Source organism: Homalodisca vitripennis, chromosome 5 (assembly GCF_021130785.1).
Source record: "Homalodisca vitripennis isolate AUS2020 chromosome 5, UT_GWSS_2.1, whole genome shotgun sequence".
NCBI classification, from domain to species: domain Eukaryota; kingdom Metazoa; phylum Arthropoda; class Insecta; order Hemiptera; family Cicadellidae; genus Homalodisca; species Homalodisca vitripennis.
Genome location: NC_060211.1, coordinates 9,765,311 through 9,780,440, shown reverse-complemented (window position 1 = coordinate 9,780,440; position 15,130 = coordinate 9,765,311). Strand labels below are relative to the sequence as shown.

General features: G+C 33.8%; 1 protein-coding gene across 2 annotated transcripts in view; it reads right to left on the bottom strand.

The window, feature by feature from the left end:
* Positions 1–15,130, bottom strand: part of LOC124361786 (oxysterol-binding protein-related protein 1-like) — a 140,004-nt gene that overhangs the window by 94,607 nt on the left and 30,267 nt on the right. For both annotated transcript variants that reach the window (XM_046815761.1, XM_046815762.1), the window contains exons 7-11: positions 14,476–14,691; positions 12,339–12,458; positions 10,131–10,253; positions 9,176–9,413; positions 6,789–6,854 (exon numbers count right to left, since the gene is read on the bottom strand). In XM_046815761.1, coding sequence (XP_046671717.1) covers positions 6,789–6,854; positions 9,176–9,413; positions 10,131–10,253; positions 12,339–12,458; positions 14,476–14,691 — 763 coding nt within the window. The remainder of the gene's footprint in view (positions 1–6,788; positions 6,855–9,175; positions 9,414–10,130; positions 10,254–12,338; positions 12,459–14,475; positions 14,692–15,130) is intronic.

Here is a 15,130-nt window from a genome sequence, read left to right as displayed (position 1 = left end):
ATAATTACTTTTTGTTATTCTGTATTGTTGTTACTTCATATTGTAATTTTTTACCTTTTATTGTTACTTACGACATTTCTATGGGTGCCTTATGCAAGTGAATAGACAAACAAACATTACCCATAGACTTTGAATGACATTAGTTCAAATGTCTTTTAATCTTTTTGGAACATATTAAATCAATGTAAACATTCTAAACAAAAACAAATTTAACCTCAAAGTGCTAGGAGTTGTGACTGTGACACATTAGAACGTTGCCAAAACACTAGTTGTTATCGTGATGCATTATCAAGAATCGTCATGACACAAGCATTAAAACATCAATTGATATGTTTAGCATACCAAGTTAAAGAAAAAATTTGTTTTACATATATATATAAAATTAAAAACTTATGTTCCTAAACTTACGTTGACAACCTTACAATATCATACGAAATACAGCTACAACCATTACAAAAACCATGTAGTGTATTATACTTTTAAATTTTTTTTATTTTGAAGCAATTATTCAACTACCATTTATATTTTGATCAGTATTAAAATGTGCATCTTTTGCATATAAAATATTGCGTGTAAACGTTAATTTCTTGTTTATAAACTGATTTTAATCATATTATATTTTTAAAGGATTCTGATGATAGTATCTTTGATGTTGAAAGACCTTATGCAATAAATTTAGAAGTATTTGACAATATTATGTATTATCTTTTACTGTAACAATTTGGTTTCTAATTGAAAGAGCTCCAAATTCAAACATTGGTTTCCAAATGAGAAATTGGTCAGTTTTGGAATGAATAAAGCGAAGTTACTGACACACACAGGTGCTCATCTATTCGATTGGCATGTACACATTTGAGTCTTTCAACATCACATTTTTATAACTTAAGTTTTTGAAGGCAATGACAAACATTCTCCTACTTAAAAAATAAACTGTTCATCAAATCCAATAAAAGGATCATGGGACTGAAGAAAAAGAATTTTAAGTACACAATAACTACAGTCCCCTTTTCCTAAAACAGGAATACTAAAAAATATTACAGTTGCTTGACATTATTATAACAAAAAAACATACATTATTTGCAACAACTGTGATAGACTAATAGCTCAGATCTAATAGAATTGTTTATTTGCAGGAGCTGGCACTAAACAAATCAATACATGATAAAGTTTAAAGGAAAATTTATAGAAAATTTTTCTTTATGTAAAAGATGTAAAAGTGTTGTTTTTTCTCAAAGTAAATCATAACTATTATGATTATAAATACTTAGACCTACATTTACTCCAGAAATAAATTTAAAAATAACATTTATACAAAACTTTTACAAAATCTACCGCTATATAGGATCTAAAACCGTAACCGCCCAGTGTACCCGTATGGATACAGTTGTACGTGCAGTACCTACACAGAGCATAGTCACTCTCCATATTCATCTAAGCTGTGACAGATGAATTTTTTTAGTTAATAAGTTTTCTTATTTTTGTAATTTTTATTTTCAAAAATTATTTGTATAAAAGCTAAATTAGTTTTAATCTAGTAGTAAAAGTATTTAAAATGGTACTTTCTTAACCCTTCGCACACGCCACTAATAAATCCATTAACTTTCCTATAACGCCAAGACAAGTAAAAAATTTGGCTTCTTTAATTTCAAAGCAACTTTTATTATAACTAAATTATAAATGGTAAAAGTATAAAAAAGGACATTTAACTTAAAATTAGGGTATTTATTGATAAAAATAAAAAAACACTATTTACAAAACTGTTACCGGTATTTCAAATAAATTTCAATTTCATTGTAACATGTAATTAAACAGAAAAATTTAGTTACATTTTACTACAAAACAAGATAAATATTCCGAGCTAATCACAACACTACCACACGATGAAGAATAATAACGAGATACATAGTAGACGCACACTTGTGACTACCGAGAAAGCAGTACTACACACCACGGATATGTTTGGTTATGGCTCTGTAGGAGACATAGAACTAACGAGCAGGTGGTCGGAGTTAAGACAAAGGGAGCTCCCCTCCCCCTGCCGCAGAGTGAAGATTGTTTATAAATACTTCCTTGGCAATCGCAATAAGCACGGAGCATTTCAAAGGCCTTTTGTGAACTAAAAACTCTCCAAGAGACATAATCTATATCAGATACAGGGTTAGCCAGTGAAACGGGAAGATTGGAGATGGCCTTGACAGTTGGAATGTGAGTGGTGGGGGTAATAGTGGCCGGCTCCTTTTTAATCTGCGTGTCCTGCCATTTAGTTGAGATGGATCGTTGGACGGGTGAACATTGCGGCTACGCGGTTAAAGCGTATTATACGAATGGTGAGAGTTTGGTGAAAACACGACGTGCTTTTCGACGCCATTTCAACATACCGCGCAACAGGTCTGTTCCTTCGGATAACGCCATTCGTTCGTGGATAAACAACCTTGAACAAACTGGATCAATGTTTAAAAAAACGAGGTGGGAGTACAAAAACCTTTCAAACCCCTCAAAATATCACTACTGTTCAACAGGCAATGCTCAGAAGTCCAGGCCGATCTGCCAAACAACATGCTCTACACCTTGGAATAAGTAACACTTCGGTGAGAAGGATTCTTCATCAAGATTTAAATTTTCACCCATAAAAAATACAGATTGTGCAATCTCTCAAACCAACTGACCATCAGAAACGATTACAATTTTGTGAGCAAATGGCTAGAAGATTTGAAGAAAATGTCGACCAAGTAAACAACTTGTGGATGAGTGATGAGTCGCATTTCCACCTCTCTGGTTTTGTTAATAAACAAAACTTCAGATACTGGTCTGAGGAAAACCCTGGTGCATTTCATGAAACGCCTCTTCATGCTGAAAAAGTGACGGTTTGGTGTGCAATGTCAGCAAGAGGAATTATAGGCCCATTTTTCTTTTAGTATAGCAATGGAAGTGCTGTGACTGTTAACTCTGTGCGTTACGTTGCAATGATCCAGAACTTTCTTACGCCATAACTCTCTCCCGTTTTCCAGTAAATGAACACATAATGTTCCAACAAGATGGGGCAACAAGCCACATTGCAAGAGTTGCTATGAATGCTGTGAATGCTTTGTTTCCAGGTGGCGTCATTTCCCGAAACGGGGATATCCCTTGGCCCCCTCGCTCTCCAGATTTGACAGCCTGTGACCTTTTTCTATGGGGTTACTTAAAAACAAGAGTTTTTCAGAACGATCCACCTAGAACTATCCCTGCCCTAAAAAAACCGAATTCGGGACGAAATCGAAGGAATACCAGTCAATATGCTGCAAAATGTCATGAGAAACTTCCAGGCCCGGCTGCAGCAGCAGTGCATAGATTCCAATGGAAGACATATGACAAGTGTTATATTCAAAAAATAATTTTTTCACTTATTGTACAGTAAATGGCTACCTTTTTTCTTTATATTTATAACCCTTAAATAATAAAATTAATTTTCTTAAAGAATTAGTTACTTATTTAAATCTTCCTGTTTCACTGGCTAACCCTGTATAACTGTATTTGGCATTTTGATCAAAGTCTACCATTTTAATATATCCGTCTACAGCTTGGGAAGGGTCAAATATGTTCTAACTCTCCCTTCATCTCACGAATCTTGCTGTCCTAGCTCCTACATCACTCTTCATTGGTTTTGGATTTTCTGCTAATCGTATTTGCTGGATCAAATCCTACCTTTTGGACAAACACCTCAGACAAAATTTGGTGAAGGGATTTTCGAGTTTCACTGTCAGATCAGGAGTGGTTCAAGGGCTCCAATATTGGCCTTTTTTTGTGTTGTATATTAATTATATAGCATCTATTCTGAACCCTTAAAATCCCACTTTACACTAATGATGTTATGATCTCTCTACAGATCATGGGTGTAACAGATCATTTACTTCTGAAACTACAGCTTCTGATCTACTATACAGTAGGTTGAAATCGACCACATGCCCTGTACCACACCAAAATGATGGTATAATTATATTCACTCATAAAACAAAGGCTTCATTAATTTCTTTCAAGAAATTAAGAGCGACATAATTGAGAAGCATGTTGTGCAGGATCTTGGTGTTCTCACAGATTTCAAGTTTATTTTCTCTGAATGTTGTTTCAAAAGCCTGGAATGACTTGTGTTAAGATACACATAAGTGATGTAGGTACCATTTTTGTAGAACAAATATTTTTATATGATACATTACAGATCCTTGATCCAAGGCCATATTTAGTCTGCCATCATTTTCTGGAATAGGGACATACTATTCCCAATGCGGTTGTACAAAAGACACCAAATTTTGTGACGTCATAGACACATCAATTCTTGCTGCATGTGAGTGGATTTGTAGTGGATGTGTAATTCCTCCATCCAGTGCCTTCTAGTTACATTCGCTTACCAACAATACAGCTTTATTACAGTATACGGTTATTATAGCTTATCTATCTACTTATCAATCCCTACAGAGTTGTTGCCCCCAACCTTGATATTCGAAAAGCATAATATCTGAAAAACAGGTAAAGAATATATATGACCCTTTTGGAAGTAAGTTGCAGAGGTATCCAGATAGCAGCACGATCTGAGTAGTGCTGCGTAGGTACGTTCAGTACGTATATGGTACGTATCAAATGGTATATGCCATTTTAAGTGCTCTAAGCTAGCGATCAATTGTTGATCAAATGTACATATTCAATTTCGAAAAAATCATACGTGTAACTCTTAGAAAAAGTTTTTCTTATTTTAGTTTTAGTCCAATATAATATATAAATTTTTTACTTTTAGTTTATTTACCAGGTAATTTGTGCTCAATATGGTGCATAACCAGAAAGTAAAAACAAAACTTTATTATTTAGCAGTCCAAATCCAAAATTATAAATGCGAAAGTAAGTATGTTTGTTTGTTGCTACACATGTCAACTTTTCAAACTATTGTACTTAAATTATACATGGCCATCCTTAGAGTCCCTGGTTAAAACATAGGCCTATTTTTATTTTTAAAATCCCTCCAGGCTACGACTCACTGATCTCTAAAGTTGCGAGAAATCCCAACTTGGTCTCTAAAGTTGCATTACAGCAATAAAATATTATTAATTGAAAGAGCCTGTTAAATGTAATCAACTATTTTGATTAAACATTGCTTTATGACAGCACAATTAATGTGTTGTTATCAATGTTCAATTTGTTTAATTAATTTAACACATTGACTGTGGTGCGCTCACCTAACTATTAATACAGCTGTCCTGAAGTCGGTATTTGACTCGTGTCACAAAGAAGGTGTAACCACAATTTTCAATCTGTTTACAGTGTGAAAGCATACATGTAACGCTGTAATGTAATAAAACCCATCTTAGTTGTCTTCTGACAGAAGTAGGTTTCTCATAACTGGGTAGATATGTATATATATTTTCTTGATCAGGAAAATCGGGATTAGGAAGGCTGGAGCAAATTATAATGGCTATAAATGCACTTTTTGACACATTTTCTTGATCGTGGTAAACTCAACATTGGCTTCGGAAATATAATTCACTTGAATGAGAAGTGCTCATAGACGTGCAATGCCTAAGAAATTCCATGCAGAGCCCCAGATAATTGCTAGTAAGTTCATAATTAAAGTTTTATTTCATGCAATTCTGGTCAAAAGTAAATGCACTATTCAAGAAAACAACAGGATTAAAAAAATAGTGATGTGTCAAAGCCGAATTCTAAGTCTTGAACAAAGATTGTTGAAATTCGCCACGCAATTATTTATCGGTTGATTGGCAGTACACAAATTACAGATTGCTAAAACATGTCTAAATCGTATTTTGTTTTGTAAAACCGTAAACAGATAACCTAATTAATAAAATATAATATTTTTGTAAATAATGTTTGAATGCAGTTAGTATTTCCTACATTAATATTTGTGCATCAGTTGTGCAATACCAATCACAAAAACTTTATTTTTTTGTACTTTGTGTGTAAAAACCAGTAAATACAAACTTCAGAATAATTGCTTGAATATATCTCTTGATTAAACATAAATAATACCTTAAAATTAAACCATCTTTTAAATTATTATCTTGTGTTATGCTCAAAGATATCACAGAGTTACACAGCTCAAAGTGAAAAAGAAAGATAAAACTGCTTGGGTTTGTTTTTTTACTGAGGTACACAAAGAGTTTTAGAACAAACTTATTTCAGCATCATCGTAAAGACTTAGTCTCATAGTAGTATTTTAAAGGATGTGGACACTCATTTTTTAGGACATTTACTGTACGAAATTTATTCTAGCCAATATAGCCTAGAGATTAATTGATTACCTTCATCCATTTCTTGAAAACCCATAAACGAGAATAAAAACTAACAAAGAGAATTATTATTGGACTATAACGGAAACCAATTATTTGGTGTTGAAAAAAATCATACATTCAACTGTAACGATGACAAATCAAAACATTTACAACAAGAAATAAGAAGTATAAAGTTCGAAAACCAAGGAATGTAGCAAGAAAACACAAAGTAAATAAAATAATAAATGTATTTGAAAATACAAAGATAAATGTCTTAGTGTATAATAAACATGAATACTGAATAATATACAACATCGGAATACTGATGTTAGCTTAAAAGAAAACTAAACATAAACACAATTTGCAGGTAAATTATAAAAATAAACATATCAATGATTTATGAAATAGTTTAAAGCAGAATAAGCATCACAGTATGTATTATTTCAATCACATAGCAACTGATTGTCACATTTATAGGAATAACATATTACGGTAATAAACACATTAACACATTTATAGAAATCTATAACTAACCTGCTTCAAAAGCATCATAAAATTCATCATCTGAAGTCTCATAGTAACGAGGGCTTCGGACTCTTACTGTAAAAAAGAAAAAATATATTAGTACTTGTGCAAATATTAGGGGAAAATAATTATGTACTATATTATGGACTAGCTGTTACCCGCGGCTTCGCAGACAATTTTTAGAAAAGTCCTTATATTACTTAGTAAAAGCAATTATGCGCGATTAGCCACGGGTAACAGCTAGTTCGTCAATACATTTGTAGTATTTTATAACGAAAACTCTTGATTTTCAATAAAATACCAATTACAACCAGATACCCAGTTACCCACGGCTTCGCACGCGATTTCCTGCAGAAAAATTGGGACATAGGAGGCATATTTCTTTTGAACGTCCTTATTACCCTTCTGAGATAAATAGTCACTGAAAGATACTCCAAGCTCATGAACTATTTAAGATTTAAATTTTAAAACAGTCTCAATATGCACTTGTGAAATAACTGGAATTTTTCTCTAATATTCTATGATTTTTGTATACAATTGAACTATATTAGCCCAGCGTGGACAGGAGTCAAAAGTCGAATTCATTTGCACACATACGATGTAATAAGTGATGGCTATATTAGGTACATATTATTACAGTCTAATGATTATGAGCTCCAGATGTTAAACGAAATTGCGTATGGTTTTTATTTTATTGAAACAAAATTTGCTGATTCTCTTCAGCTTACTTTATGCTTTCAAACTATAAATGTAAAGAAATTTAAAATCGTAATTAAATTATATAAACATATTTGTTTGTCGCATTATATATGTTTACAAAGAACAGCTGATTAAATTTGAACAGGCTCTTTCACTGAATAACATATGTTTGCTGCAATGCATTTCTTACGGGTATTTCCGTAACTTTTAGAGACCAGTGGGGCGGAATCCTGAATCGGGAACGGGATAAAAAGTATCCTATGTCCTTCTCCCAGTCCTTAGCTACCTCCCTACCAATTTTCAGCCAAATCGGTTCAGCCGTTCTTGAGTTATAAATAGTGTAACTAACACGACTTTCTTTTATATATATAGATTTTAAATTAAAGAATTCTTTACATGTAATCATTTCATAACAACTCCAAATTACAACGTAATTATTACAAACTGCTTGACTCTGGCAATGTCAGCCGTCCTATTTTGGATTAATCAGCTAACTTTAAATGACCTTGAATTTTTAACTAAGTTACAACCTCATACACTTTTATGCCCTTATTTTTGTTTGTAGTGTTATAAAAGATGACTCATTTTAAGTATTAAAACGCATCCAAACCTTTTTTATTTTTTCTCGTAAAGTATATACGTTTTTAGTATTTAAATAGAGTTAAAAAGTTTGAAATTTTTACTAAATACTCAATAAAATTATTTTAAATAAACTTAAAAAGCATTTGAATGCACATTAGTATATCATAAAAACATAACATCTTCCACAATTGTACAACATCCTCCAATTTCATACCAAAACTCAAAAGGACGAAAGAGCACCACCAGATCTACTAAGAATCCTGACATTACTTTGCCTGTCTTGCAAGCCGTTACTAATTTTTCAATAAATTTTCTATATTTTTTCCTTTTAATTCAACATGAAATAGAGTCTACAAAATTATAATAGAAATGGAAAATATTCATTACTGCAATAAATATACATAATACGAAAACTATTTCAATATAATTTTATTTCACCTTCATGAGAGGTATATAACAAACATAGTAACCACTTATCAGATCTTTTACTAAAACGTAAAATTTAAGCTGAAAACTACAAGTTTTATTAATTTATTACTCCAAATAAATTAAATATAAGGTTTTTCCTACTAATAAAAATCAAATATTTCATTGAAATATTGTTGATGTGAAAGAAATATAAACATGTAGTGAAAACTACACGTATTAAAGTCAAACAACACCAAACTCACTCAACAATAAAGTATGTAGTTAGTTGTCATTACAACTGATTCACATATAGAGAAGCATAGCAACCCATAGATGCTTCACCACTGATTATGCATTTTATATAATTAATAAAATAATGAATAAAGTTAAGTTTACAAATCTAACATGATTATTTTGGTGTAGCAAAAGTAAAAGTTTGATTACGTTTTATATTTTAAAACAATTAATTTTTAATGGTTTTTATAAACAGAATACCAGGATTGAATGCAAATAATCCAAACAGACGTATGATTGCGGGCTTGGATTTTACGCATAAATTTTATTTCTAGAAAATTCTTCATTTCCTTACAAAGCTCAACTGATACTTTATTATGCCGAAAACGAATGCATTTTTTTTAGATCAAGGGTAGTTTATCTAATTATTCCACACATGCCTCTCTTATACTATACTGTAACAATGGACGTACTACTATTAAAGCTGAGGCTGCGCGATGGCGGGGACGGCGAGATGTGCGACGCAATGGACTGCTCCAGCTCGTGGTGCTCTCGCGCCAACATGCCCAGCGCCTCCTCTAGCACACGGCACTTGTCCCTCTCCTGGCGTAGCTGCAGCACCCGTAGCTCTTCCTGCTGTGTGATCAGGGTCAGGCAGTGGCTCAACGATGTCAGCATGTTGGCCGCCACCTCCGTCACACTCTCCAGCTTCTGAGACAACATTTCGAGTTTGCATGAGTGACCATGGGAAATGCCTGGCAGCCAGGGGAGCAATTGATTCTGCTAAATAAACACTTTAAAAATTACTTTTATGCTTATCCAAGACTTTCACAAGCAAGTAGTGAAAGTTGGTTAACAAAATCACGATGTTGCAGAACAAATTTTTACTTTTTTATGAGAAGAATGTAATTAAATTTTTACATTATGTTATTAGAAATAGATGGTGAAGTGGTAGTTCATTGAAATTTACTGATTTTTTAAATGAGGCTGAATTAAACACCCACTAAAGTATACAAGGTATGCTCAAAAAGTAACAGGAATTTTCATTTTTGAAAATCAAAACTTATTTATTTGTCTACATTAATGTTGTTAAATTCAATATACCGGGTGGGTGAAAAGTAACTAGTTATTATAAAACTGTTATAAAATCTGTTATATTACAGATTTCATGTTGGTGAAAGGGGTACAATACAGGAGCACACATTTTGAACTTTGATACGGTACACCATAACATATTAATCCATATAAATCATTCCACATAATAAACTGTAGATCTTATTAAACACATTGATATTTGAAAGGAACGGTTGTGAATTAGGTTAGATACATAGATCTTTGTCGGAGATATATTTATTAAATTACAGTTTACGACAAACCAGTAATGCTGAAATGAGTTAATAATTATAAAACACTGATAGTATGATATACCTTGACAGCCTGGTGTAGATCTATTGCCTGGCTCTCAGACTTCTGACCCTCCATCATCGACAACGCCTCCTGTAGTCTGGCGTCTACTAGCTGATATCTTGCAGCAGCCGTCTGCAGGGCATCCTAAATGAAAAACAGTATTTATCAATACTAATTTTGTATAAAATTTAGTTTACTCATTTGCTTACAACTCATTATAACATTGCAAGTTTCCGCCAGTCTATTTTAATTTATTCAAAATTGTACACAAAAATATTAATCACAAATTCAAATCTTTTGACAAAATCATTAAAATATATTGATTGACATATAGTAAAACTCCAATTATCGGAACTTCAATTATTTATCAGAAACCCGGATTATCAGAAATGACAATAAATAATAAATAATTATATGATGTTCTTTTTCTAAAATCATGCATTTGCTCTTCTAAAAATAAAATAAACAAATAAAAAGTAAAATAATTTAAACTGTAATTAATTTTAATCTTAATTGTAACATTATATTTCTAAACTAATTTATTGTTCTCTCAAAAAATAAATTAATGGTTTACAACTATGATTTATCTCATATGACCTTCACAAGAAAACAGAGTGAGTTGTAGGCTACATACATTCTATGAGTTACGGAAAGTATAATTTTAACAAAAAAAATGCTGTTACATAAGAATAAAAAGTGGAGAGATAAATTTAAATAAATTATAGTTTCCTTATGCTATACCTCACTGTAAAACAAATTTACAAAATTATGGTGACAACATAAAAATCAAACTGTACTAATTTGTCCTGAGTATTCAAGATTTTAATTAATCAAGCAATTTCTTTGCTGTCACAAAACTTACCCTTCATACATAGGACCAATGAAAAAAACAAGGTGATATTGTCAATTTTATATAGTAAAAGATAACAATCTAGAGACATATGCATTTCCAAAATAAGAATAATAAGACTTATGTATATTACACACATTGCATCATAAAACTAATTAATTGATAAAAATTATTACATTAATAGTCATTGACAATATAATAAACTTTATCTAAAATAATAAATAAAAATTATAACTTTATCAGGAATTGTTTAAAATTCAAAAAGTTCTTCTTAGTTTTTTTAAATGTTTATATTAATAGGTTTATTATGCAATTTTATCTAAGTAAAATGCTCTATTTTCTAAAATTAAAGGGATTTTTAAATTAAACTCTAAGTTACTTGTAATGTAGTGCCGACTTCTTTACTAACATTGCATCAGACCTTGACTGTATTTAATATTCTGTACCACTGATACGTTTTTGTGTCACATCATTAGTTTGCAAATATCATGTTAATTTATACGATGTGTATTGACATGGAATGTGGAACTATTAAAACTCCACTCAGCATGTACGTGAAGCACTCAGCACTCAGCTGATCACCATCATAACCTTTCGCACGCCACTAATAAATCCATTACCTTTCCTATAACGTCAAGACAAGTAAAAAATTATGTTCCAGTAAGTTCAAAGATAATTTTTGTTTAACAGGGTTGCTACAGGAGTCCAATAATGAAATTCCCTGACTTTTCCCTGATTTCCAGACCAAATTTTTCATTTTTCCCTGACTTTTTCGACGCAATCCCCAGGGTTTTTTGGCAATTAATGGGTGGAAAAAAGCGGTGTTGAGGCTAACAGGGTGGCAAATATAAAAAAGCAAAAAATAAAGTGAAGACAGTTTAATAGCCGGCCGAGCCGCCTCGGCTGCCTGCTTCATGTGCCGCGTCGTCTGCAGGCTTGGACTCGGCGCGGCGGCAGTAAGTTTATTTGTGTAAAGGGATTTTATATTTTTCCCTGACCAACGTCGAAATTCCCTGACTTTTCCCTGACTTGAGACCGGATTCCCTGACTTTTCCCTGATTTCCAGTCCTGTTTTTTCCCTGACTTCCCTGATTTCCCTCACCTGTAGCATCCCTGTTTAATAAAAAAATCAATTTGTAAAACAAAAATATTAGTCAGTGACTGGACTATAGCTGTCGATCCCTAACTTCCATCAATATGTCAAATGAGTAAGCAGATGTCTATAAGTCTTAGGGATCTAATGTCTAGTGATAAATAACCCTTATACAACCTGCACATTAACTTACCAAATATTAGTACCATCATTAAATAAATCTGAGAGTAAGAAAAACAATCGATGGAATTTAAGATAAGTTGGATGAAATAGAAAAGAGACTGACCTGCATGGAACCGAGAGGTTTAATGTTTGCTTCTTCATCGTCACTGTCCAGTACCAAATTACCCTGGTTCAGGTAGTGGGAGCTGTACGCCACGTGTTCATTGAGCGCTGACAGCCACTTCTGAACACAATAAACACATATAAATATCATCAATCGTCACTGTCCAGTACCACACTGCCCTGGTTCAGGTAGTGGCAGCTGTACGCCACGTGTTCATTGAGCGCTGACAGCCACTTCTGAACACAATAAACACATACATATATTGTCAATCGTCACTGTCCAGTACCACATTACCCTGGTTCAGGTAGTGGCAGCTGTACGCCACGTGTTCATTGAGCGCTGACAGCCACTTCTGAACACAATAAACACATATAAATATCATCAATCGTCACTGTCCAGTACCACACTGCCCTGGTTCAGGTAGTGGCAGCTGTACGCCACGTGTTCATTGAGCGCTGACAGCCACTTCTGAACACAATAAACACATACATATATTGTCAATCGTCACTGTCCAGTACCACATTACCCTGGTTCAGGTAGTGGCAGCTGTACGCCACGTGTTCATTGAGCGCTGACAGCCACTTCTGAACACAATAAACACATACATATATTGTCAATCGTCACTGTCCAGTACCACACTGCCCTGGTTCAGGTAGTGGCAGCTGTACGCCATGTGTTCATTGAGCGCTGACAGCCACTTCTGAACACAATAAACACATACATATATTGTCAATCGTCACTGTCCAGTACCACACTGCCCTGGTTCAGGTAGTGGCAGCTGTACGCCACGTGTTCATTGAGCGCTGACAGCCACTTCTGAACACAATAAACACATATAAATATCATCAATCGTCACTGTCCAGTACCACGTAGGTAGTGGCAGCTGTACACGTGTTCATTGAGCGCTGGTTCATCAATCGTCACTGTAGTGGTTTCAGGTAGTGGCAGCTGTACGCCACGTGTTCATTGAGCGCTGACAGCCACTTCTGAACACAATGTCACTGTCCAGTACCACACTGCCTGGTTCAGGTAGTGGGAGCTGTACGCCACGTGTTCATTGAGCGCTGACAGCCACTTCTGAACACAATAAACACATATAAATATCATCAATCGTCACTGTCCAGTACCACACTGCCCTGGTTCAGGTAGTGGCAGCTGTACGCCACGTGTTCATTGAGCGCTAACAGCCACTTCTGAACACAATAAACACATATAAATATCATCAATCGTCACTGTCCAGTACCACACTGCCCTGGTTCAGGTAGTGGCAGCTGTACGCCACGTGTTCATTGAGCGCTGACAGCCACTTCTGAACACAATAAACACATATAAATATCATCAATCGTCACTGTTCAGTACCACACTGCCCTGGTTCAGGTAGTGGGAGCTGTACGCCACGTGTTCATTGAGCGCTGACAGCCACTTCTGAACACAATAAACACATATAAATATCATCAATCGTCACTGTCCAGTACCACCAGAGAGTTACTACACTTACACATAATTCTTTAAAACCACATTATAATTAATTAACCCTAAACCTACTTGAACTACCAGGAATAAAAATTTAGAGCCCTACAATAAAATATATAAAAATAACAGTGGTTAATAGACTTTAATCACAGGAAACTTTTAAATTTAAAATAAATGGTGTTGTTCTAAACATGTTCAGTGCAAACATTGCATCGTAAGAAATTAATTTACTTTTGTAATTTATCATATTATTATTATTTTATATATGTTTAGTTAGAGTTTGAATAAGCTATAAAACATAGTTCTATTAAGAATTCTTTTGAAACCCAAACACTAAACTGGTTATTAATACACATTGTTTGTGTTCAATATAGCGTTTTAATAATTTATTCTTTTATTCATTTTGTAATATCATACCTGTATGTAATGCTAATTTCTATACAAGAGTAAAAATTTCCTACTTCAATAATATATCACATTACAGTTTATTCCGTTCTGTTCAGCCGTGTCATAGGCTCAATGCTACGAAACATGCTAACAACTCTACACTAGTAAAAGGGTTATGTGTCTTAATCATTTAGTTGTTTTTGAAACATTAAATTTTCCTGCAATGAAACATTTTATTAATTACGTATAAATTTACTGACTGAGGAAGCTACCTCACCATTCTTGCGACTTCGCCCGTGATGTCCTCCCCAGTGATGGGCACGCTCAGTCGGTGGATGGTGCCGTCTGAGAAGAGGATGGTGAAGGCGGAGAGCGCTAGGTCTGAAGGAACCCCTTGCGCTCCGTCCAGGTACTTGAAGTCTTTTCGTTTTACTCCGGTTAAGGCATCTGCTCGGCTGTTGTAATATGTCAATACTCCCCTTTCCAGCACAGCCTACAGAACATGTGTGGCACTTAGGTCAAATATCTGCCTCACAAGCATTTCTAATCTATCCATTACAATATTTTTGTGTCAAGAAATCTCTATCTACTATTTTTAATGCATCCTTATGAACATCGAGACGAATTCATTGTTGGGGTTAATTAGACTTAAGGGAGAGGAGCTCTTGAGCCCAAAATAACTACACAAGACACCTTTGAATCAAAATTAGCGCAAATGTTCTAAGAATATATGAGTTTGACTACACAGCCTTATATCAGTTTAATGTTCAGTATAGTGTTTAATATTCCATGAATACAATTTATACAAATTAAGAAATTCTATTGCCTACAAATTTAGAGTAATTAAACAATTAATGCTAGTTAAACTTCAATTTTTTTTACTGACAGTAGGATTCTAAGGAACGATTCACAGAGTTTAAAACAACTGGTTA